General features: G+C 41.9%; 2 protein-coding genes across 16 annotated transcripts in view; one reads left to right on the forward strand and one right to left on the reverse strand.

The window, feature by feature from the left end:
• The window catches only part of Lpp (LIM domain containing preferred translocation partner in lipoma), a 641,914-nt gene that overhangs the window by 333,826 nt on the left and 280,623 nt on the right, over positions 1 to 27,465 (reverse strand). For 14 of the 15 annotated variants that reach the window (XM_039088098.2, XM_039088097.2, XM_039088099.2 and 11 more), the window contains one exon: positions 3,300 to 3,425. The exons of the other annotated variant lie outside the window; for it this stretch is intronic. In XM_039088098.2, the coding sequence (XP_038944026.1) occupies positions 3,300 to 3,425 (126 nt within the window). The remainder of the gene's footprint in view (positions 1 to 3,299; positions 3,426 to 27,465) is intronic. 15 annotated transcript variants of the gene reach the window in all.
• LOC100365839 (40S ribosomal protein S3a-like) lies at positions 21,598 to 22,524 on the forward strand. The gene has a single exon (XM_039088726.2). The coding sequence runs from the start codon at positions 21,676 to 21,678 to the stop codon at positions 22,468 to 22,470; it is 795 nt and encodes a 264-aa protein (XP_038944654.1). The 5' UTR covers positions 21,598 to 21,675; the 3' UTR covers positions 22,471 to 22,524.

A 27,465-nucleotide genomic window follows, 5' to 3' on the forward strand; every position in this document is an offset into this window, starting at 1 on the left:
CTTGGGCCTGCCATTTGCCTAGAATTCCTTTCCATTCCTCATGTCTTTTCTTCTAAAATGTTTCTCTAGTATGCAGTAAGTTTTAATTCTTAACAGTAAATTGTTTAATTCCTTGCTTTCTTATAGTGGTGTGTGTGTGTATGTGTGTGTGCGTGTGTTTGTGTGTGTCCCTGTCTATGTGTATCTACCATGTAAACTTTCAAAAGGTGATTTATCTATATATGAATAACTTACATGTTATATATCATGTATGTATAATATATTATTCTTGGAAATAGTGACAAAAGTATTTTCATATTGATCTTTATATTTCACACAATACAAATATATGATCTATATCATGACAAGTTTGCTAAAAATATATTAGTTAATAAATCAGACATATAAATAATCTATATGTGTACACACACGCATACACACACGCACATACACATGCACGCAACGTAAACTTTACTAAAGGTACTCCATCTAATCCCACCATAGGCAGAAACACTGCTGCTCTCCCTAGTAAGCGTTTCCTCAAGGACAGCCTTCAGCAGCAAAAGTGCTACTAGATCCTAAGCCCATTTGATGAGTTTTTTAATCTGTCATTCTCCTCTAAACCCCACATAGTTTATATTACTATTAGAAACAAGCTATACTTCAAAGAAGACATATTTTCATTGCTGCTATAATTTCTGAAATCCAGTGTCCTTCAAGAACAGATACAGCCAAGGCCTGTGTGGCAGGATCCTCTAACTCTGAGAGGCCCAATGTTCACTTCCTGTTCACATCCTGTTCACTTTTTTTTTTTAAACAAAATGTCTCTGAATAGTTTCAGCACATAATGAGGCACGTGACAAGGTAAAAAAGAACAGAGAGAGTTGCTTCTTTGTGTCACTGTGGTTCACTTCCCTTTCTGTCTGCCATAAAAGTTTAGGAATTCCCTAGAGGCAGGACATAATGACACGTCTTTATAGTTCCAAGATAGAGAGTAAAAGCCACATAGTCAAACAGACACAAGAAAGTACTTGGAACTAACATTGGCTACTTGAAGATGGGAGATACTTCTATGAAAAAAAGGGGAAAGGTTTTGGCAAAATTTGTCCAGATCAGAGGCACTTTGAAAGCTGTCATATGAATGTGCTTCCTGGTACCTCTTCCTGCACAAACATTACACATCATGCATCACTTTCTGGAGATCATAAGTCATAGTAGCCATGCAAAGATGATTCAGAGACAGACTGGGAAAGCACAGGGACTGCTGAGAAGTGATGGGCTATAGACCTAGTAGCCTACTTAAGGTGGTCAGGTGACTCACCATGTTTTGAATTTAAAATCTGTTCTGCATCAAAAATAGAAAGCATCCATCAAAGTTAGATATGAGCGTCCATTCTTTGAGGACATTTCAGGTTCCTTTTGACTACAGTACAATGTGGTCTGTAGCAGACATCATCTGCTCTTGGCACATAGTTTAATATTTAAGTGTATGATTATTGTTCTCGCAGCATATAATTATGTTAGCCAATAAATACTCGCACATCCACTTCAGTTGCATGCACTGAAGAAAATATAGAAGGATGAGCAGGAGCTCCTAATTAACTCCTGCTTTTCCTAAATTAGAATAATTGAAAAGGATAGACTAGACTTTGCTTTGATTTGGGAATGGAATGGGCGCATGGCAAGTAGACTTCGATGTAATTATGAAACCGTTTAACTTAGAGGTCATCATAATTATTATTTTAACTTCATGAATGTTTTGCTCTTTAGTGGGAAAGAGATTCTTAAGGAACAATATCACTTATATCTTCTTGGGTTTTTCAATAGTAAAACAATTAAAATAAACAAATACCAAAGTCTTTAATCTGGTTTTAGAACACACTAGACAAGTACTACATACAGAGGACCATGACTCTGCTCTCAAAATTGCACTTTCCATTTCTGCTCAATTCCCCCACAAAAGCCACTACGCCTGCTCTACAGGTGAAGCTAATCCAATGAGTACAAAATGGAGTCCACGTGCACGGCTGGGCCTGAGGGAGGTGACACAGACACACAAGAGTTCATCTTTTGTCTGTTTGCCTTGGGTCCCCAACCTAACTGCCAATCTCATTACATGCGCAGGGAGGGGGATAGGAAAATGTCTAACAAAGAAACTTCAATCTTGGATGAAGATGAGCGATGACTGATTAACAGGACAGACGCAGGACTGCTCTATCATTTGTTAGGGAACAATGACAATACAATGGCTCCCGGTCACCAATAAGAGTGAGACACACAGAGGTATATGTGCTGTCAATTAGAAAGCTAAAAGCATTGTCAGGGTCACACCCACAGTGGCAAAAGGACCTGCCTGACTTTGGCACCTAGAATCCTGTTAACTGGCTAGGCAGGACACAGAAGCCCTGCAACAGATTTGAGCCTGTCAATACTTAGCCCGGTGGAGGATATTCTCTAGTGATGGAACATCAGCTTCAAAAACACAGATGATAGATGAAAATGCAGAAATATGTCCAAACAAAACTAGGAAGAGAATAGTGTACCATGTGCAGGGTACAATAACTGATTTCAGTAACTTCCAGTGAATCTGGGGAGAAACTGACATACCAAGATATCTGGTGTCAGTTTAACCTACTCACAAAAGTTCAAAAGGCTTGATGTGGTGGCAATTATCTTTAATCCCAGCACTTGAGAGGCACTAGGACTTCAAAGCCAGTCTTGCTTATATAGTGGTGAGCTCTAGACCAGCCAAGACCTACTCTCAAGAAGAGGGTCAGAGGCAGAGATGGAGGACAGAAAAATAAAGTCAGTCTTTCTGTTTAGTGTGGGAATCTCACTGTTAGCATTTATCATTACTTCTAACAGCAACAACAATACAGAAGCTTCTTCAACACTCAGCCTAACTTTATATAGATGCATGCTAAGTCATAAATGTAGAGACCTCAACAATGTATAATGAGATATCTACAAAGAGAGGGTTCAGAAAAGGGACACAGCAATGAATTAGGTGTGCTGTCTATGACATCCTAGAGAAGTAACACAGTGTCATTTTGAAGGAAGAGGCTGATAACACAATTTTAAGAAGCTATGGCTAGTTAACTAATACGAGCTGATAGGTACATTCGTAGCAGAACAGTGTGTGTCCGGTTCCACCTGGGACATGGTCCCGGAGGGTTGAGAGTTCACTGACAGTTTGTGGCACACGTTAGGTCAGGAGGTGGGGCTACTGGATTTCCAGAGGTGTAACAGGAATGAAAGGCTCTCAGAAATGCATTTTCCAGATAGAGTGGAGATCAGACCGGGGCTGGAGCAGTACCCACCGGTGGGGCCCGAGGCTTGTAGGGCGAGCTGCACTCCAAATCAGCCAAGATGCTCGTCAAGGAGTCGATCTCTGCATCCAAGCTGGAACGCCGTTCCTCCAGGGTCTTGCCTCCAGGATTTCCCCGCTGAAAACACACACGTTCAAATTCAGTAAGGCTCCATAGTGAGCACTATGAGTTTCTCAGGCAAAAGCTTGCTTTTTTTTTTCCTACTGTTTCCTGCACGTCTTCTTTCTTTTCTTGTTTTTTGTTTTTGTTTTTGTTTTTTCTTTTTTTAAGGTCTCATCAACTTTTACTAAGGTGGGCAGGAAGAAATTAGCACTTTGTGACAGAGAAGAACACAGAAAAAATTTGCAATGTTTTTCTCTGAAGTCATATGCTTAGACATTTTGATGAAATTTAAGTAAAAGAAACCAATGTCTCGGTAGCTGCACTTTAGCATCAGTACCACTGAGTCCCTCTACACTCAGAAATCAGTACCACTGAGTCCTCTACACTCGGAAACCACTGACGGGACTTTAGGGGAGAAGCAAAGATTAAAAAGGAAAAACATATCCTAATAGAAAAATCAACACTTGGCCCAGGGAAGCATGAAGGACTTGTCTTTGGACAGTGGCAGTAGGTATGTACGTGTGAAGGGAGCCAAGGGACAGCTCCTAACACACGAAGCAGAAGGAGGTCACTTAGACCTCTGGTCACAGAGCTGTACAGGAAGCACCCATGAGTCTAAGCGAGGGAGCTGGGAAGCCATGGTCCATGGTACCCACACCCAGAACTAGTAAGAGAAGACATGACAGAGAAGTACAGCTTGGGCCATTTTCAACAACTGCAGCCAGAGTTGGGAAAGCAAGGAAACTGCCTGCCTAGAGCTCAAAGCAAGGAGAAAGACAAGGAGTTGGAACCTAGGACTTGGAAGAAGGGGAGGGCATTAAAGTTACAGACTTTGAAGCAAACATTCCTTTCTATAGAGTAAGTGGGATCGGGAACCCTGCGGAAGCACTCTACCTATTACCTGAACTACTTCCTTTCACTTATTTCTATTTGAGTGTTTTGCCCACCATCGGGCCACTTTCTCTCTACCTTAGACGCTCTTTAAATGGTAGCACAACCTGAGTGGACTCTGACGTATCAGACAACCCCATGCAGTCAGCACGAAGAGAGGCCCAGTACCCCTTCATCTGTATCAGGCAACTGGGAAAATGAACTATATGCATAGTGACAACTGGCGATCGGTTTCTAAGATGCTACCCCAGATTACCATGTCACTTCCTTGTGCCTGAGACCTCTTTAAATATGGGACCTGTTAGCAAGGTAACCAAAGGAGTTGTCCATGATTTTGCCCCCTGGCATTTACTGCTGATGCAACTTATTCTTTCAATACCTCAATCCACTGTGTTTATTTTTCTAACCATATTAGCCACTATCTAAACATTGTCTTTTTAACTTAAGGATAGGGTCCTTCTCATCCCTACATTAACATAAGATTGAACCTTGTTTTGGACACACTATTTCCCCACAGTTTTGATCAGAGCCTGAACTGTGTAAATGTTCAATAGGTAGTTTTTTTTTAATTTATTGATAAATGACACTGTGAATGTTGCAAGGATTTCCTTTCTGTAACCATTCTTGTATCAACAGATTTGGTGTAAGGGGCATGGGATGTAACAGGAACCAGTAAGTAATATATGATCTAAAAATTAAATCAAATGTTTGATTAAATGGATATCAGGCTGGCTAGAACACATCTCGATGGCTAAACGACTGCCCTAGAACTCCTGCCCCAGTCCACACTGGGGAAATGGTGGTATAATAGGTAGGTAGTGTTTTGTCCGAATCTGAGCTTCAATGTTACTCAAATTTTTAATTTATATTATTTTATATTAATAGTGTTAGAGGTGCATGTGTGTGCACACAAACATGTGTTCTTGTGTGCACACATATGTATAAATACCCACAAGCCATAGCCTGCATTGGAGGTCAAAAGATAACTTTGTAAAATTGGTTCCTTCCTTCCATCATTATGTGCATTCTGGGGATAGAACGCAGGTCATAAGACTTGTATAGCCAATACTTTCACCCAGTAACCTTACTGGTCCAGGTTGATGGACCAGTAAGGTTATTGGGTAAACTATCAAGGTTGATGAGTTTTTCTTAGAGAAATACTAATACTTAGAGGGTCTGCTATTTACCCACAATGCAATAGTATTAACATCTCAAATTGAAAAGAGAACGATCCCTTTCATTTTAGAGAGGCAGGAGAACATTCTGCCTAGCCAGAGCTGGAATCGAATGAGAAGGCAGGGCACAGTACTCCATAGGACAAATACTGAGAACCAGGTGGATTTGTTTCCTTGTCTGTGTCTCTAAAATTATCAGAAGCAGAAATTTGATGAGTGCATATATACGCACAGTAAACTGGTAAGGACACAGGATTGAAGTCTGGTTAAATGTCTCCCTGAGCTACAGTTTCTTCATTTGGAAAGGAAAAAGACCATCACCCGCCCTAACTTAGACAGAGATTAGTTAAAGACTCAGATAAGAAAGTGGATGGGAACATATTTGGTAAATTGTAAAGTGCTTTAATTATGATGATTTTCATAAATAGCATTAATTATAGCAACCAGTAACTATAAATTAATAAGCATATATAACTATTGTTAAGTCTTCTCGAGGTAAGCATCACTCACTAAGTATTCCCTTGGGGTACCAGCAAAGAGACAGGATATAATCAGTTCTTCAACTTCTGTACTTTCCTGTAGCACAAAATATACTGACTGCCTATGGCCTGAGTCATAGAATTGTAACCACAAAGACACAGGTCACAGGATTAAGGTGAGCTATACAGTGAAATGACTGATTATAAAGTGTGACGGGCCCAAGCTTGTAGACCTCCTCTGGCTCCTGTCTACTATGCTCTTTTGAGAGTTGGGACTGATCCCCACTTCCCCTTGTCAGATTAGGTTGACGCAATACACTAACGAGCCCCAGCCTCATTCTAATGGTTTGTGCAGGTACTACCGTCAGCTGCCCGACCTGACCTCACATAATAGCTTTGTGTATACATTTTGATCCTCATCATGAACAAGGAACAGAAGCTTTCTCCCTCCAAAGTGCCTCGCTTGTATCTTGGCTCCACCCCTGGAGTTCTGCACAAGTTTCCATACAAACCATTTTCTTAATACACTCATCCACCCTCACCATCTTCAGATTTATGCCCTCTCCTGCTCTTCACAAAATAGTCTGAAATGTAGCTGAAAATTTTCTACATCCTTCCCAACATTCTCACTATGGTTCTGCCTGTTAGCTAATGGTTATGCAGATTGCTAGCAGCCAAATAACAACTAGGAGGAGTCCCTGGTGCTTTGCATAATGTTGGTTTTAGATATCATAGGCACTCGAATAAAGTAGCCATTGTAGTAACTGTTTTCTACCCTCTGCAGTCATAACCAGAAAGATCCCATAGTGTAAGTCTGGCTTTCCTGAGAACAATGCTGTGCCACAAGGCCTGCATGCAAGTGTTGGGGAATCGATCCCAAAACCCCTGTCGTGATAGGAGGAGGAGTGGAAGCCAATCCACATGGTCAGCCTGAGCGCATCAGCCGTGTAGGCACTCCTCGCGTCCCTTAGGACTGCATGAACCTGTTTGGAGGAGCAGCCATTAGATCTCTCAAGCTCCTGCTCTCTCTACAACTGCCTGCTGGAAGACTTACAACTTCCCCAGGCTTCAATCAGGAGCTGGAAAGGGTTACAGGGAAGACACAGCACAGACAAGACAGCGAAGGACCCCAAAGGTGGCAACATGTCACAGCTGTGCAGACTACAGGAATGAGAGAAGAGGACAGAAGCCAGGCATAAAAGAGTATCCAGGCACTGTGCTCCCATCACTGCACTGTCCATAGGACGTAACTGCCAGAGGAGACATTTCCCTTTATCCCAGAAATACGTGTAAATACTAAAGCTCAACAAACTACATTTGAGGCTTACTGTGACATTTGTGAGAAAATGTAATTTTAGGTGGCACTAGCATAATTTCAGGGGGTGAATCCACCCTGGCCAGAACCTGGAAACAGAATAGGAAAGACAGGTCCCCAGTGAAACCTATGGCCTGTGAGAGGGATAAAGCCAGACCATACCAATAGACTGAGCAAAGTGGACTGTGCTTTAGCCCAAATGTCGCTAACCGACAAAGAACAAAAGACACAAAGCACTGGCACTGAGGAAGGTAGAAATGTCACGTTTATTTATCCGTCGCTTTTACTTAACATTTTTATTAGGAATTAAACATTTTTATAAAATAAAATTCATCTATCTTTCAAATTAAATAGTTCATCCCATTTGCGTCCATTACTATGATAAGCTTGTGCTGCAGCTAAAATATTGATAAAAGGTTTGCTCCCTAACTGATACACCATCTCAGCCTTCATGATCTTCAAATGTCAGTGTTATTATCACAACCAAGAAACTCAGCATGCACACCTTCATATTCACGTTCTACAGACTTCATACATGCACATCCACACGCTGCAGACTGCATACCTGCATATTCACACACTACAGACTGCAAACCTGCATATTCACATTCTACAGACTGCATACCTGCATATTCACATACTACAGACTGCATACCTGCATATTCACATACTACAGACTGCATACCTGCATATTCACATACTAGAGACTTCATACCTGAATATCCACATACTACAGACTGCATACCTGCATATTCACATACCACAGACTGCATACCTGCATATTCACATTCTACAGACTGCATACCTGCATATTCACATACTACAGACTGCATACCTGCATATTCACATACTACAGAATTCATACCTGCATATTCACATACTAGAGACTTCATACCTGCATATTCACATACTACAGACTGCATACCTGCATATTCACATACTACAGAATTCATACCTGCATATTCACATACTAGAGACTTCATACCTGCATATCCACATGCTACAGACTGCATACCTGCATATTCACATACTAGAGACTTCATACCTGCATATCCACATGCTACAGACTGCATACCTGCATATTCACATACTACAGACTTCATACCTGCATATTCGCATTCTTCAGACTGCATACCTGCATATTCACATGCTACAGACTGCATAACTGCATATTCACATGCTACAGATTTCATACCTGCATATTCACACACTACAGACTTCAAAACTGTGTATTCATATACTACATACCACATATCACATACTACATACCAGGATATTCTCATACTACAGACTTCATATCTGCAAATTGATATGATATATATTGTATACCTGCATATTCACATACTACAGACTTCATACCTGCAAACTGATACACTATACATTATATTCACATACTACATACTACATACATCCTTGCATATTCACATTTGTTTCATGTGTCAGCACTGATCTACCCTGGCAATCTTTTCATCGACTATTGCTAATTTATGCTCAAAACTGAATCAAAGGCAACAGTGAAGTGTGGGATCTGTTTATTCCCATCCAGCACAGGCTAGCTCTGTTGGGCCAGGTTATCCTATAAAAACTGAAGGAAGTAAGTTTCCTTGATTCTTAGATTCAGGCAGCCTGGATAGAACTACAGGCATGACGTACGACTTTCTAAGCATACCACACCATGAAGCTTGTCGGCTGACACAGAAATCATATTTTGGGATTCCAACGTTGATGGATGACTTAATTCAGGAAGGTTCTACTGTTCTTTACTACTATTATAAAGGTAAAGTAGTTATATAAGAGTATAGCCATATATTGAAAGTCAAGATATGAGAGGAGCTACTCTGAAACTTTGCCAATAACCTGGTTTTAGAGACCTTCCACTCAAAGGTTTTGGTGTCCACTCCAGTCCTTGCCTAAACCTACTATGGCTTCACTGGCTGCACCCAAGTCAGGCCATTCCTATTTATCATACAGGCGTAAACATTCATTTCACTGGGACATGTGGGAGCAGAGGGAAATACTGCATTAGTGATTAATTACATTGTTGGAGGTCTGGTGCTGTGCTATTGAAAACAAAACAAGGAGAAAGGAAAATACAGAGAGGCGGCGTACATGAGTATTCAGATCTCAAAGATTAAAGAAGAGTCCTTGAATTTGAAAGTAAAGGGAGGATTTATGGTCAATGGGAAGGACAGAAAAAGAAAAAAAAAACGATGTCATTATTTTATACTTTAAAAAATAGAAGTATTATTTTTAAAAGTAACCTTAGGAACCTGGTTTCCTAGAATCATAGTCAACATGCAATAATATCACACCCAGAAGGCAAAAAGTCACTGACGTTTAGAAGGCCCCAGGATCTGACTAAGCATAGTAGTCATGCTTAGTCATGACATGACTAGGCACATCACAGAAAAGGGACTTAAATAACCCAGGTGTATGCTGTCATTTCTCAATAACAGAAAAAAAAAAAAAAGAACCCAAAAACTTCACAAAGAAAGTAAGGTTAAATGGTCTATAAAGTAATATATAAATCACACTTTAGGATCTTGAGAAACTGCTTGGGCAAGTCATATAGAAGGCCACATGGGTTCTCCTACACAATCACCTGGATGGCGCCTCTCCACCTCAATACGAGGAAAAGAATACCTACCAGACAATCGAAGACTAGAAAAGAAGTTCATTTTAGGGAATCCAGGAAACTAATAACACAAGCAAAGCATGATTATCTATGTCCCTGTTATTTTCTTTTCAAGTCTCTGTTCTTTAATCAACAAATAGTGCTGGTTCAACTGGCGGTCAGCATGGAGAATGCAAATCAATGCATTCTTACCGCCCTGTACAAAGCTCAAGTCCAAGTGGATCAAGGACCTCCACACCAAACCAGAAAAACTGAAACTAACAGAAGAGAAAGTGAGGAAGAGTGTTGAACACATGGGCACTGTGGGAAATTTCCGAAATAGAAAACCAATGGCTAATGCTTTAAGATCAAGAATCAACAAATGGGACCTTATAAAATTGAAAACCTTCTGTAAGGCAATAGACAATGTCAATAGAAAATGGAAACCAACAAATTGAGAAAAGGTCTTTATCAATCCTACATCTGATAGAGGGGGTAATATTCAATATATACAAAGAACTCAGGATGTTAGACTCCAGAGAATCAAATAACCCTAATAAAAATGGGGTACAGAGCTACACAAAGAATTCTCAACTGAGGAATATGGAATGACTGAGAAGCACCTAAAGAAATGTTCAACATCCTTAGTCATCAGGGAAATACAAATCAAAACAACCCTGAGATTCCACCTCACACCAGTCAGAATGGCTAAGATCAAAACTCAGGCGACAGCAGTTGCTGGCAAGGACGTGAAGAAAGAGGAACACTCCCCCATTGTTGGTGGGGTTGAAAACTGGTACAACCACTGTGGAAATCAGTCTGCAGGTTTCATCAAATTGGACATAGTACTACCTGAGAACCCAGTTATACCACTCCTGGGCATATACCCAAAAGATATTCCAACATATAACAAGACGTCTGTTCCACTATGTTCATAGAAGCCTTATTTATAATAGCCAGAAGCTGGAAAGAACCCAGATGTCCTTCAACAGAGGTATGGATACACAAAATGTAGTACATTTACACAATGGAGTAACACTCAGCCACTAAAAACAATGACTTAATGAAATTCATAGGCAAATGGATGGAACTAGAAAATATCATCCTGAGTGAGGTAACCCAATCACAAATGAACACACATGGCATACACTCACTGATAAGTGGATATTAACCTAAAAGCTTGAATTACCCAAGATACAATTCACAAACCACACTGAAGCTCAAGAAGAAGGAAGATCAAAGTGTTTATGCTTCAACCTTCTTAGAAGGGGAACAAAAATACTCACAGAAGGAAATATGGAGAAAAAATGTAGAATGGAAACTGAAGAAAGACCATCCATAGCCTGCCCCACCTGGGGGATCCATCCCATATACAGACACCAAACCCAGACATTAGTGCAGATGCCAAGAAATGCATGCTGACAGGATCCTGAAATAGCTGTCTCCAGAGAGGCTCTGCCAGAGCATGACAAACACAGAGGTAGATGCTTGCAGCCAAACACTGAACTGAAAACAAGGTCCCCAATGAAGGAGTTAGAGAAAGGACTGAAGGAGCTGAAGGGGTTTGCGATCCCATAAGAAAAACAACAATATCAACCAACCAGACCCACCCCCCACCAGCTCCCAGGGACTAAACCACCATTGCAAGAGTACATAGGGATGGACCTATGGCTTCAGATGCATATGTAGCAGAGGCTGGCCTTGCCACGCATCAATAGGAGAGGCCCTTGGTCCTGTAAAGTATGAATGCCCCAGTGTAGGGGGACGTTGGCGAGGGGGGGGTTGGGAGGGAGTGGGTAGGTGGGTGAGAAAGCACCCTCATAGAAGCAGGGGGAGGGGATGAGATAGCAGGATTCTGGAGATGAAACTGGGAAAGGGGATAACATTTAAAATATGAATTTTAAAATCCCATAAAAAAAGAGAAGACATTGGAATATTGAGAAAAAATAAAAGGAGACTGTGCAGTGACTCTGTCATGGGAAGCTCATAACCAAACAAGCAAATGTCTCGGCATGACCAACTACTTTGACAAGTTACAGCAAACATGACACTTCCACCAGTCCCACTAACCTCTGAACTCTCTGTGTGCAACAGAGAGAGACGGGACAGGAGGAGTGCTAGCCTGAGCATTTCATCCTAGCTCTGCCATCGTGTACAGGGGGAACCTGGGAAAATCACTGTCATGTTAGCCTCTCAAATGCAATGACACTGCACTTGTTCCTTTAGCTCTGTCAAGAAGAAATTCCTGCTCTATCTGTGCACATGAGTGTAGCCTATGGGGCAATACTGGGCTAAAAATGGATTTAAGTTAATTTGTCGTGAGTTTTGTTGTTTTATCCTAAACTTACTTTTCCTGGCTGGATTATTCTGCCTCCATGTAAATTAAGCATCATTTTGATTATTGGAATGACAAAGACATTACAGATACAACTTGACACATTCAAGTAGAATCAGTAACAACATTTTTCTAGTGCAAACCCATTCATTAAGAGTCACCTGCTGCTTAAAGGAAACAGAAGCAACACGGTAAGACTGGACTCCAGCAAGCACGTAGGAGAGAACAAGGCAAGGCACATCACAACTTATCACGAAGGCCTAAAAGGTGGCCTTTTAAAGGCAATAAAAGGTGGATTAGCTGCCCAAGAAACCCCGGATCTAGGTGCCATTTTCTCTTTACTAAGTAAGCTTCCTTTTCCCTTCTGAGAAACCTCTCTTGAGTATGTAGCACTCATTACCCAGAAATCTGGCCCAAAGCATGCAGCCTATACAGGCACTCTGCACTGCCACTGTCAACAGAGAGGCAGCTACACTAAGGAAAGCTTCACCCACATCTCAGCAAATAGCCCAGCAGCCTTAGAAGCCCAGAGTTTACTAACCATGCTGAACAGACCTGGATACCAAACACCGAGAAGAGAGAGCTGCAGTGATGACGCAGGAAACACAACTGGAGGTTGAGCTGCAAATATCTCTCTGCGAATTACTCAGATTTTGGTTTGCAATAAAATGGATTGGAAAAGAGGGATGATCCTTTCTACACTCATGATGAGATTGAATGTCCTTTTAAAATTATCAAGAAACAGGTCATAGATGTAATGACATAAAAAGAAAAGCTCCAGTGATCTGGGAGATGGCCAAATTGGTAAAGGTCTTGCCCCAAGTCTTGGGGTTACTGTTGCTGCAATGAAACACCATGATGTAAGAAACGAGGGGAGGACCAGGTTAATTAGGCTTACACTTACACAGAACTGTTCATCACTGAAGAAAGTCTGGAGAGGAACTCAAGCACGGCAGGATTCTGGGGGCAGATTCTGATGTAGAGGTCATGGAGAGGTGCTGCTTACTGACTTGCTTTCCACAGCCTGACTGACCTGTTTTATTACAGAACCCACGACTACATGCCCAGGGATGAAAATACCCACAATGGACTAGGTCCTCCCACATGAATAATGAATTTTCAAAATGCCTTAAACTGGGTCCTATAAAGTCATATCCTCAATTAAGGTTCCCTCCCTTCAGATAAGTCTAGTTTGTATGTTGACATAAGCTTAGCACAGGTCCCGGAAGCATGGAGTCATAAATTTAGATTCCCAACACCTATATCAAACCTGGGTTCCAGGGATGGGGAATGGGAATATAAGCAAGCTCCTGGAGATAACTGGCCAATTGGCTATATAGTTATCCATTCAGTTATTGGCCTACTTGAATCCCTCAGCTCTAGTCTCCACATACATGTACACATACTTGAATGGGCACCGCACATGTATGCATGCATGCATGCATACAGAGAGAGAGAGAGAGAGAGAGAGAGAGAGAGAGAGCGCACAGACAGGGACAGAGACACAGAAACAGAAACATGGAGACAGAAACACACACAAAGAGAGAGAGAGAGAGAGACAGACAGACAGACAGACAGACAGACAGACAGACAGACAGAGACAGAGAGACTTTCAATTTCAAAAGAAACCCTAGCTTTGGTATCAAACTCTCTGACAACAAATACCTAGTATAAGACAGTTTTCATTCTATTAATGTTATTAAATAGTCAGAATTTACTGGCATGATGGACAAGAATGTAGATGGCAAAGGAAAGTGAAGGGATTAAGAAGAGACACAGAAGAGGACGGGGAAAGAAGGGAGGATCAGCCCTCCCTCACAGTGTGGCTTTGTCTACATATCTTATCAAAAGACAGAGTGCATATGGAAAGTTTGTGAGACAAAAAGAGCCAAAGACCAGATGGCTTTAGTGCAGAATTCTACCAGACCTTCATAGAAGACCTCATACCAGTACTGTGAAAACTATTCCACAAAATAGAAACAAACGGACCACTTCACAATTCCTTCTACGAAGCCACAAAGAAGCTTATACCTAACCCACACAAAGACCCAACAAAGAAAGAGAACTGCAGACCAATTTCCCTTATGAATATGGACGCAAAAATAATCGATAAAATTTTCAAAAACCGAATTCAAGAGTACATGAAAATGATCATCCATCATGATCAAGTAGGCTTCATCCCAGGGATGCAGGGATGGTTCAATATGTGAATATCCATCAACATAATCCACTATACAAACAAACTCAAAGAAAAGAAAAAAAAACACATGTTCATTTCATTAGATGCTGAGAAAGCATTTGGAAAAAATTCAACACCCTTTCATGATAAAAGTCCTGGAAAGATCAGGAATTCAAGGCCCATACCTAAATGTAGCAAAAGCAATATACAGCAATCCAGTAGTCTACATAAAACTAAATGGAGAGAAACGTGAAGCAATCCCACTAAAATCAAGAACTAGTAGACAGACAAGGCTGCCCACTCTCTCCCTACTTATTCAATACAGTACTTGAAGTCCTAGCCAGAACAATCAGACAAAGAAAAGAGGTCAAAGGGATACAATTTCGAAAGGCAGAAGTCAAAATATCACTATTTGCAGATGATAAGATAGTATAACTAAGGGGCCCCAAAAGTTTCACCAGAGAACTACTAAGCCTAATAAACAAATTCAGCAAAGTGGCTGGGTATAAATTTAACTCAAACAAACCTGCAGCCTTACTCTACTCAAAGGATAAACAGGCTGAGAGAGAAATTAGGGAAATGATACCCTTCACAATAGTCACAAATAACATAAAATACCTCAGTGTGACTCTAACAAAGCAAGTCGAACATCTGTATGACAAGAACTTCAAGTCTCTTCAAGAGACTCAAGAAAGAAATTGAAGAAGTTCTCAGAAGATGTAAAGATTCCCCCCATGCTCATGGATTGGCAGGATTAATATAGTAAAAAATGGCCATTTTGTCAAAAGCAATCAACAGATTCAATGCATTCCCCATCACAATTCCAATTCAATTCTTCATAAAGTTAGGAAGAGCAATTTGCAAATTCATTTGGAATAAGAAAAAACTCAGGATAGCAAAAACTACCCTCAACAATAAAAGAACTTCTTGGGGAATCACCATCTCTGACTTCAAGCAGTATTACAGAGCAATAGTGAGAAAAACTGTATGGTATTGGTACAGAGACAGGCAGGTAGATCAGTGGAATAGAATTGAAGACCCAGAAATGAACCCACAAACCTATGGTCATATGATTTTTGACAAAGGAGCTAAAACCATCCAATGGAAAAAAGATAGCATTTTCAGCAAATGGTGCTGGTTCAACTGGAGGGCAACATGTAGAAGGATGCAAATTGATCCATTGTTTTTTTTTTTTTTTTTTTCGGAGCTGGGGACCGAACCCAGGGCCTTGCGCTTGATAGGCAAGCGCTCTACCACTGAGCTAAATCCCCAACCCCAAATTGATCCATTTTTATTGCCCTGTACAAAGCTTAAGTCTAAGTGGATCAAGGACCTCCACATCAAACCAGATATACTCAAACTAATAGAAGAAAAAGATGCGGAAGAGTCTTGAATACATGGGCACTGGGGAAAATTTGCTGAACAAAACACCAATGGCTTATGCTCTAAGATCAAGAATCAGCCAATGGGACCTCATAAAACTGCAAAGCTTCTGTAAGGCAAAGGACACTGTGGTTAGGAAAAAACGGCAACCAACAGATTGGGAAAAGATCTTTACCAAACCTACATCTGATAGAGGGCTAATATACAAAAGATACAAAGAACTCAAGAAGTTAAGGCTCCAGCAAGTCAAAAAAACCCTATTAAAAAACAGGTTACAGAGCTAAATAAAGAATTATTTTTTTTTTGGTTCTTTTTTTCGGAGCTGGGGATCGAACCCAGGGCCTTGCGCTTCCTAGGTAAGCGCTCTACCACTGAGCTAAATCCCCAGCCCCATAAAGAATTATTAAATGAGGAATATCGAATGGTTAAGAAGCACCTAAAGAAATGCTCAACATCCTTAGTCATCGGGAAAATGCAAAATTAAACAACCCTGAGATTGCACTTTGCACCAGTCAGAATGGCTAAGATCAAAAACTCAGGTGACAACAGATGCTGGTGAGGGTGTGGAGAAAGAAGAACACTCCTCCATTGTTTATGGGACTGCAAACTGGTACAACCACTCTGGAAATCAGTCTGGAGGTTCCTCAGAAAATTGGACATTGCACTATCTGAGGACCCAGCTATACCTCTCCTGGGCATATACCCAAAAGATGCTCTAACATATAACAAGGACACATGCTCCACTATGTTCACAGCAGCTTTATTTATAATAGCCAGAAGCTAGAAAGAACCCAGATGCCCTTCAACAGAAGAATGGATACAGAAAATGTGGTACATCTACACAATGGAATATTACTCAGCTATCAAAAACAATGACTTTATGAAATTCATAGGCAAATGGATTGAACTGGAAAATATCATCCTGAGTGAGGTAACCCAATCACAGAAAAACACACAAGGTATGCACTCACTGATAAGTGGATATTAGACCAAAAGCTCAAATTACACAAGATACAATCTACAGACAACATGAAGCTCAAGAAGAAAATGCAGATGCTTTACTCCTTCTTAAAATGGGGGAATAAAAATATTCATAGGAGGGGATATGGAGGCAAAGTTTGGAACACAGACCAAAGGAACGACCATTCAGAGCCTGACCCACATGGGTATACAGCATGCATATATATACATATATATATATATATATATATATATATATATATATATATATACATACATACACACACACACACACACACACACACACACACACACACACACACACACATAATAACCAAAACTAGGTAAGACTCATGAAGTTAAGTTAAGAAGTACATGCTGACAGGAACTGGATATAAATCTCTCCTGAGAGGCACAGCCAGAGTATGTCATATATAGAGGTGAATGCTTGCAGCAAATCATTGAACTGAGAACAGGATCCCCGTTGGAGGAATTAGAGAAAGGATTAAAAGAGCTGAAGGGGCTTGAGACCCCCATAAGAACAACAATGCCAACCAACCAGAGCTCCCAGGGACTAAACCACTACCCAAAGACTATACCTGGACTGACCCAAGGCTCCAACTGCATATGTAGCAGAGGATGGCCTCGTTGGGCACCAATGGAAGGAGAAGCCCTTGGTCCTGCCCAGTGTAACGGAATATGGGGGTTGGCAGGATGGGGTGTGTATGGGGAAGAAGATGAGGGGAATGGGACGGGGGACTTGTGTCAAGGAAACCAGGAAAGGGAATAACATTTGAAATGTAAATTAAAAAATATCCAATAAAAAAGTCAGGAAAGGAAAAATCAAAAATAGAGAAAACAGATTAAGAGTGAAAACCAGACTGGGCTTCATGGACAAAGGCCAGAAGTCTTGGCCTTGGATAGACAACATGATTTAAGGTACTCAGCTGAAGACCAGGGGATTCTGGGAGAACAGTGCAATGTACTGCCAGGCAACAAGACTGTTTTGTGAGACAAGGCAGCAAGGTCAGATTCAAAGGGTCATGTGTGATCACACCATGCACATGTATAGATCTTACAGGGAGTTTGGCCCTGCTCCCGGATGCGGATAGCTCAAGGATAAACACAGCCCCATGAGGAAGCAGAGAGTGGGCATGGGTAATTGCATCTCGGGACTCAGTGTTGATGTGGGCACAAGACATGGTATGAATCACATATATTCTTAGGACGTGCTCAGATTAACACTCCCAACAGGAATTCCTATTTTTATGCCCAAGGTTACCATTGATAAAAATTGAGTCTGAGAGCACATCAGAAAACCACTGATCTGATCTCGCCTGAGTCAGAAACGAGGGTGACTCTCCAATCATGAATGGAGCATGTACCTAGCTGGTGCATTACAAATGGACAGGTGGCCATGACAAGTGACTTTGCCATCCTAGAGGATGATGCCTTTAAGTCTCACTACTCTCTACAAACTCCTTCCTTTATTCCCAATGCCGTCCATGTCTCCCTCAGTACAGTCCTTCCTGACAAACGCGTCCTTGTTCACAGGCTATTCAGAGTCAATGATAATCAAAGACCCAACTATGTCCCCAGCAATGGCTCATTGCAGAGTCTGTGTGAATAGAGACATCGAACAAAGAAAAAAATGAGAACCTGAAGTGGTCACTCCACCTCGCCTTCCCGCTCCTCTCTTTCAGCATGAGTACATTTGTAAGACACAGCTCCCATCATCCAGGTCTACAGGTTTATAACTGACTTCAAACTTCCGCAGTGCAAGTCTCCCGTGTGACAGTCACACTCACAGTGGACTCTAAGTCCACTGGCTTTAAATGGCGAGGATTTATAACATACTTTCCAACAAACTCATGTGCTCTTCATTTTGCTTTCCACTTACGAAACAGGAGAATAACGTAAAGATAACTTGGTGACCAGGGGACAAGAGAGGAACCAGAGAAAAGCCTAAGCATGTGGCAGGACTTTTGTAATTCTATCAACTAGGTAAGTTCTAGGAAATGGTTCCTGTAGAAAGGAAAAGTATGGGTTCCAGGGAAAGGCTATGTTGACAAACACAAGCAGGAATGGGGCTTCAAAGGGAAACCACACTACCTTTGATGGTAGATGTATGTGAGACATCTATTAGAAGGGGCATAGCTAGGACCGCCCATAGACTGAACAAATCTAAACTCATGGGTACTAAGTATTCAGTCTCCTTCCCAATTCTTTTCTACAATAAAACACAGTGATATACTCTGTGCTAACCCAAATGCTAACAGTAACTGGAACAATTTAATTAAAACCTCACAACTCTAAGCACATTTAGGCATAATTCCTTAATAATACATTCTAATCCAATTCTGAGTGATGGAAAACACTCTTCTCTCTGCTCCTCAGTTCTCTCAATTCTCACCCTCAGTTTTCGTAGGGTTGAACACAGCCTATTTCACTTCTCATTTGTAAGAAGAACAAATATGTTTGCCACCTCCGAGGGGTGCTGCGACTTTCCATTTATTGGTGTTTATAAATCTTCTGAATGTTCTGAAAATCATCTGTAAGTTGACATTATCTGTAGCACCTAGGTGGAGCTTAATACACACTCAATTAAAGAACAGTAGCTGTACAGAGAAATCCACAAATTAGCAAGGCATTATTTTCACCCTCCTGCCACAATACTATCTGGAGACTGCACAGAACCATGTATTAATGAGGGATTATTATCAACATCTCTTTTAGAAATACACACTTACATTTGCCTCAGAGGAGATTCTCATCCCACAAACATGAAAACAAGCCAAGCCCACGTGCAAGAAAGCAAGAATCTCACACACATCCTGCCCCTTGTGATCGCCACATCTATCACAAACTGCTGTCTTTCCCACAATTCCCAACTGCCACCATCAGGGCCACTACAACACTTCTAGCCACAGCCTGCCTCCATGGACTCCAAGCTCTACTACAGTTTCTCCTTCTGCTCAGTGGTGCCCCACCCTTTGGAGTCCACAGCACATCACCACAGACATAAACAAACTGCTTTCTCCAGTGAGCTAATAATCCACAAAACTTTAGATTAGAGGGATTCCTCAAATGCGATTATAACTGCTAAAGCGAACGATCCATTTATTAGAACTGTGGGTAGGGGCTGTAAGACACCCAGGGTGAATTTTACCATGCACAGTTATGCGGAAGGAAGAGATCTAGCAAAGAAATACAGCACTGTTACCCTGGCTAACCAGTTCAGAGCCCCCTTTCTCTATAGACAAGTCCCTAGCTGGGTAAGGAGGCCACTGCAAGTGCAGTAGCACAGCCGCTGGCTCCCCAGGTCTCCCTGCTGCTGTGCAACATAAGGATTCTGTAGCCTATCCTGTTTTCCTGGGTTTTACAGCTCCTGTCTCCGTGTGCTTTGCCTTGGCGAGCAGAGCTGAGGTAGAGGAATCTGTGCCGAGCGCGACTGAGGTTTCACCAACAGAAAAAGGGGAAATCTTCATGATTTTACTATTTTCACTACGAAAAAAAAAATCCCATATTTATTTCCCCCTTTTTGAAACGGCACTAAGGAAACACATGTGAGGCTGCCATGAACGGAGGCTGTACTTTCCAAACAGTAGCAAAAGACTAAAAATAGGAAATCTCGATTTGCACAAGATGTGTAAAACTTCCTCTCCTGTTTGCTGTCTTCGCCGCCCCATGCCAACACAAGTAGTGCGTGGTAACCTTTTCGCAGGCTCACACGCACCAAAAGGTGACGTGTGGTAATGGTCCAATGTCTGCTTTCTAAATGTCCCACTGTGAGACCAAGCAATCAAGCCACCAATGCACAAGTATCAACTGAGTTCCCAATCGATATTCTTCCACCAAAGCAAGCACTATACGTCCTTACCTTTTCACTGGCCAGCATCTTTTCCTTTAACAGAAAAACCGTGCTCTATTCTCCACTGTCTTCCTCATGGATCCCTGACACCCCTGGCTTCTTTTAGGTGTAGGACCTAAATCATCACATTTCAGTAAGTACTAAAATGGAAATAAACTGGAAGATACTGGGAAGGATTCACACCCAGGAGCACAGAAACCTGTCACTGAGGTAGTGATCCGCTCTGTTCGTAACTGGGGTGGCATGAACGAGTGGTCCGGGTAAGAAATGTAGCCCCCTACCCTGTTCCCTCATAACAAGAAGCAGCTAGAGCAGGACCAGTGTGTGGTTTACAATATCAAATTACTTCCACGAGACTTCTCTATACTACGCTGTAATTCGAACTTGATGACACATAGCTGAAAGTCAGGATGAATGTCCCTGAACTAACTACATCACTCCACAAAGAGGAGTTAGATGACAGGAACATTAAGTGGCCAGTAATCCCAGTAGTCTGACGTCAGAGTAGCATTTACAACAAGGCAGACATGGCTAGATGGAAGAATTTTCTAAGAAAATATTCTTGAATTTGTCGTTCTGCACGTGAACCTGAGAAGCTGTTGGTAAGGCGCACATGGCAGCCTTTTATATGAGCCAGGGGGCATTAGGTATGCTAACAGAAACAGAGAAGGATTAAGAGAAGCCAGGGGCGCCAGGGTTACATGAGGAAGACAGTGGGAAATAAAGTAGTTCTTCTTTTAATGGAAAAACTATTAGCCAGTCAAGAGATAAGGAAGTATCAGGCAGTAAAAATGAGATCAGGAAAATTAACTTGGTATTTGTGAAGAATGAAAGCATCATACATCAATACAGCAAAGACCGTACAGAGAACATACTGGGTCGTAAGAGTAAGGGACGTCACGGTGTGCTCTGAACAGTTCGCTAAAAGAAGAAAATTCAGGTAGCACGCAGTACACAGCGACAGAAAGTAAGAATTCCTTAAACAGACAGCGCTCCCCGCCCGGTTCGCATTAAGTTCTCGAGCGAGTTGTACTTCCGCCCTTTTGGCTCTCAGAGCGGCACCATGGCGGTCGGGAAGAACAAGCGCCTGACGAAAGGTGGCAAGAAGGGAGCCAAGAAGAAAGTGGTTGATCCATTTTCTAAGAAAGACTGGTATGATGTGAAAGCTCCAGCAATGTTCAATATTAGGAACATCGGGAAAACACTAGTTACAAGGACTCAAGGAACCAAAATTGCATCAGATGGCCTCAAGGGTCGTGTGTTCGAAGTGAGTCTTGCAGATCTACAGAACGATGAAGTTGCATTTAGAAAGTTCAAGCTAATTACTGAGGATGTTCAGGGCAAAAACTGTCTGACTAACTTCCATGGCATGGATCTTACCCGGGACAAAATGTGCTCCATGGTCAAAAAGTGGCAGACCATGATTGAAGCTCATGTTGATGTGAAGACGACCGATGGGTATTTGCTCCGACTTTTCTGTGTTGGTTTCACTAAGAAACGTAACAACCAGATTAGAAAGACATCCTATGCGCAGCACCAGCAGGTCCGCCAGATCCGCAAGAAGATGATGGAGATCATGACCCGAGAAGTGCAGACAAATGACTTGAAGGAAGTAGTTAGTAAACTGATTTCAGACAGCATTGGGAAAGACATAGAGAAGGCTTGCCAGTCCATCTATCCTCTCCATGATGTTTTTGTTAGGAAAGTCAAAATGCTGAAGAAACCCAAGTTTGAATTGGGAAAACTCATGGAGCTCCATGGTGAAGGCGGTAGTTCTGGCAAAACAACTGGTGATGAGACAGGTGCTAAGGTTGAACGAGCTGATGGCTATGAACCACCAGTCCAAGAATCCGTTTAAAATCCAGATTTTTAATAGCGACAAATAAAAAGTCCTATTTGTGAAAAAAAAAAAGAATTCCTTAAACATAAACTTTTAGGGACATTCAGCTGAAGTGGGAAAAATTAATAAAATCAATGAGCCATTTGTAATCTGAGTGAGATAAAATGATGGGCAGTGAAATAAACGGACTGAAATAAATCTGAGACTCAGTCTCTTGCCCAAAGACCTTGCTAATGAATACAGGGAAAACAGGGTGTGTGAACAATGACCAAAGTACCATTGGATTTCCAGTGTGGGATAGTAGAGAATCCATTAGTGTGTTTCACCAAATGTGACTCTCATAATAAGATGACGGATAAACGTTGGGGCAAACTGAATATGAAGACGGCTTTTCTATGAAGAGGATTGTAGAATCAACAAGGGGCCTGGAAGTTGCTAAATCACAGTACGGATCTTCACCAGGTCCGGCTGCAAGGTGAACAGTGACTGAGATAACCCCTTTGTGTCCTTGTTTCTCGTAAGAGAAGACAGAGGACTAAAGGAAGACATCTCACTGGGCACCAAAAGTAGAAATAGGAAGAGAGAAAACCCATTAAGGAAGGAATGTGTCAGGGACACTAAAAAACAGACAGCGGGTTCTGGGAAAACAGCAGAGAAGGAAGCACTTAACAGAAACCCACATGCCAGCTAGACAAATGCCACAATGACTTGGTCTGCATGACATGGCGGATTTGGAACTCTGGGGCCTAGTGAAGGCTTGCAGCTTCCAGGCAGAAGCCTTGGGTGAGGGCCAGCCTCATTGGTTATCGCACAGTAAACCTCTTTTGAACAGGACCAACTTCCCCAAAGACTTTTTTGACTACTGATTGAAGAAGCTCTTCTCGCTGCCAACACAGATGTATCCTAGATCACTGTTTAAGTAGTAGGATGGTACAGCTGGATACGTACATCTCAACCTCAAAATCAAATTCCAGGAAGCTCACCTAATGTGAATTCATCATTTGTTTTGACGTTGAAGGAGATCTTGCTACACAGCCCAGGCTGGCCCATAGACTCCTTAGAGCTGGGATCACAGGTGTACACAACCACGCACAGTAGAGTAGATCAGAAAGACAGGGAAGACTTGAGGATACTACTTACCAGTAGCATATCTGTTTGCAAAGTATAAAGTCCTAGTACCTTCAAAATGGAAGTCACGTGAGGAGGAGGAAGAAGAGGAGGAGGAGAAGGAAAAGGGAGATAAGGAAGAGAGGAGGAGGAGGAAAATACCACATGAAAGATTAACTACTCTAAAGGAATTACTAGAATAGCTCCTATCAGCACTGGACTTGCTGTACAAAAGTTTTACAAGTACAGAATCCCCAAATCTACCTCCTCACTTCTAAATGGCCAACCAGAAGCTAAATGAGAGCAAAAAGCAATGTCTGACATATGCTTTTAGCTATAATATTGATCAAATTCAGAAAATGGCCAAGAAACCACCTGGCTGCCACCCCCCACTCACAGATCTACAAACACAAACATAAACATCCATCACGTAGCTAGCAACCTCCTTACTGCTGCTCTTCAGCCACTGACCTAGAAGGAAAATGGTGAAGGGCCACAAAGGACAGAGTGTCCTCAACCTTATCACATATTTTCATGGACCAAACAACACCCTAAGAAAACAGCATGTGCTCAGAGTGAGCCGTGTCTATTCCCACTCCCACAACACTTCCCACTACCACCTTCTCAGGTGCAGTAGTGTAACTGTGCTTCTATGCCACTGTTCTCCCCTCATCGTATTCAAGGGGAAAGGAGAGGCAGCCTCTGTGACAACATCTGTCCAAGTATGGGTCAGGGAGCGGTTAGTTACTAGCGCTCACAAATGAAAGTGGCATGGTTGTGGACCTGAGGGTATTGTGCCAAATTGGGCACAGTGGGCAAATAGGAAGGTGATAATCAGCCGTCGTACACATCCACTGGCTGCAAATTCTTTTGAAAAAAGTGAGTTTGCTTAAAGGTATCATAACCGGACTTTCAGACATGAACTGGGTTTCTTCATTGTTGATACTTGGTCCACTTCTTTGCACAGCTTTGCTGGTCAGCTCGTTGTGAGACACTGCAAATCTCTCCAGCCTCAATTATTCATTTGTGTATCATTTTTCAAAAGAATAGGAAGGCAGGCAATAATAATAAATCTTAAAAGAAAATACAGTATTTGAATACAAAAATTTTAACAGTTGAAACAAACAGTGCTGGCAAAAATATATTTTACAGTAGAGAAAGTAAGTTGACAGAAACACATGTAATCATCCAGCCTAAGCGACACACAGAGCAAAAAGCCAACCAGAGGATTGCAAGTGCTGCACAACAGGCAAGCAAAAGCAAGCTGCAGGGCCAGACCACAGGCCAGGCCTAGTCAACAGCAGTTTACTGGAGGTCATGAAAAGATCAAGCCACAATGTCATACAGAAGGACAGCTAAGTCCCCCAGGAGCTTGTGAAGCCTACCAACTATCTGTACATGGTTTGCCCCCTCCTTGTATGGGATGTGTGTGCCCATGTGTACATGTGCTTGTGCATGTGTATGTGTCTGTCTGTCTGTCTGTGATGTGTTGAATCTCATCTATCTCTTTATCTTTCACCATTGCCTCACTGTATCTACAACTTTTTTCTTACATTAAAATAAATTCCTTGTGAAAAACATGGAGAAGTTTGTAGGAGTCAAGGACACCATAAGAAACCCCACAGAATCAACTAATCTAGGCTCACAGGGGCATATAGAGACTGAACCACCAACCAGAGGGCCTGCATGGGTCTGACCTAAGCCCAGGTTACAGTTGTGTAGCTTGGTCTTCTTTTGGGAGTCCTAACAGTGGGAGTAGGAGCTGCCCGACTCTGTTGCTTTGGGACTTTTGCCGCTTACTGTGTTCCCTTCTCATAGGAGATGAGGTGCCTAGTCTTAGTCCAACTGAATATGCCACGGGTGCTTGAAACCCATGGGAAACCTATTATTTTGTGAAGAGAAACTGAGGAGATGTGAGGACAGGGAGTGGTAAAGAGAGCAAGTATAAAGCAGGAGCCAGGGGGAGAAGAGGAAGGAGAAACTTCAGCCAGGATGCATTATTAATTATGTAATTAATTAATTGATTAAGCTTTACTGGCTGAAACAACAGAAAGGCCTAAAAAGTATAAGTCCAATTCCCAGGAATATAAGACCCTTTAAAACATATTTCAACAGACCTTAAGATAGATATTCTGTCTTCTCAGAAAAGCCATAGGCAATGCTACGTAACTGTTCAAGGGCTGATCAGAAGACAAACTGCCCACTGTGACATTCAATCAGAGCAAAGTAATGTTGATAGGCACAGGTTTAACCCTCGGCTCGCCCTACTGAGAAAGCTCAGTCCTAAGGCTGTAGCTTAATGTGTCTACTTAATGAGCGTGTTCAGCTTCTTTTGAATGAGGAAGGACATGTAAGGGACTAGTAAGGGACCTGTGCAAACTTTACAGGCATAAAAGTTAAATTGATTCTGGGGGGAAAAAACTCTCTCATTTGCATTTAAAGATTCTTCTCTCCCATAAAAATGTGAATCTTCAAAAGAAGAAGAAAAATTCTTTACACTAAATATTTATTTGCTTTTGTACAGAAATTTATATCAAAAATGTAAAGAGCCAAGCAGAACTCCAGCAAAACCTGTTCTTAGCAGTGCCATCAGGAAGCCCCCTATCCTGCACCAGGGAACCTTACAGCCTTATAGCAGGCTAAGACAAGCCAAGGAGAACACAAAACAATCACCTGCAGGGCAGCGGAGAGGGTATGGCCAGGAGGGGAGACTTCCTGATGAGAGTTTGGTCAGAACCACAGTATCAACAGACATCTCTTTCCATCTCTGGCTTCCATTTTGAAGGAGTGTTAGGAATTGATTCCTTCAGTGGATGCTAGATGTCTGGCTATCAAGCTGGAGTCAATGGCCAAGGAGGTGGTCCCTTTCAGCCCTGCAAAAGTCTCACTTAGTGGGCAGTCTTCTGGCTCTGGCTAGAAATATAAACAGACTTCTATACAAAACACACGACTACCAGTATTGATCTGGAATTGGCAAGATGAGGCTTTGCCAGAGCTGAGAGGAAAGAGTGCAAAATTGTTCCCAGCGATCAGCCTGAGCCCCCTGAGTTCTGTCTGAGGGGGCTGATGCACGGTTAGAGCAGGGTCAGTTACTATCTCGTCCAACTCGCTACGGCCCAAGAGCAGGATGGGGCAGCATTTTTAAGTTACCAAGAATGTCATAGGAAAATCCTCAAAAACAACACCCTCTCCCTACCAGATTTGTCCTTTTCCACTTGGCAAACATGGCTTTATTTTTTCTCATCCTCCCTTCTGTTTTGCAGAGCACACAAGCCAGCATGGCAACAGGCTTCTTGTTTATTTCCTTCCTCTTCACAAACAAAGCCATGGCTTGAGTACACTTACCAGAACAAAGTCCACCGAGAAAGAGACTTTTTGTCATTTTCATGAAAGCCTCATGAAAGGGACAAGGAGGCCACTTTCACTGACTCTATTCAGCACAGTACTGCAAGTCCTACCAGGGTATTCAGGCAAAACCAAGAACTCAAAAGGGTCCAGACTGGAAAGGAAGGAAAGGAATTGTCCCTGTTTTCAGACAATGGGATCACACACAGAGACAAAGCTAAAACTGTAGAAGTCATATTGAATTAATACATAGATTCAATAAAAATGCATGATATAAAATCTACATGTAGAGGTTAAGTAGGCTATTTACACTAAAAGCCAACTCTCTGAAAAAGAAATCAAGAAAGAAGTCACATTCACAGTAGTACAAAAACATGAACAGAAATGCAGGTTTTAAATGATGTTAAAGATGTTCGCAATGAAAGCCATGCAACCAGGGTCAAAGTAAAGCTGGGAGCAATCAAGGTAAAGGCACTATGTTCAGGGGTTGGGTGACTTTTAAATGGAATCCATGGACAAGGCTCTACTGTTACTGTGATCACTAGCTTCACATAGTATCTA

This window comes from Rattus norvegicus, chromosome 11, assembly GCF_036323735.1.
Source record: "Rattus norvegicus strain BN/NHsdMcwi chromosome 11, GRCr8, whole genome shotgun sequence".
NCBI classification, from domain to species: Eukaryota; Metazoa; Chordata; class Mammalia; order Rodentia; family Muridae; genus Rattus; species Rattus norvegicus.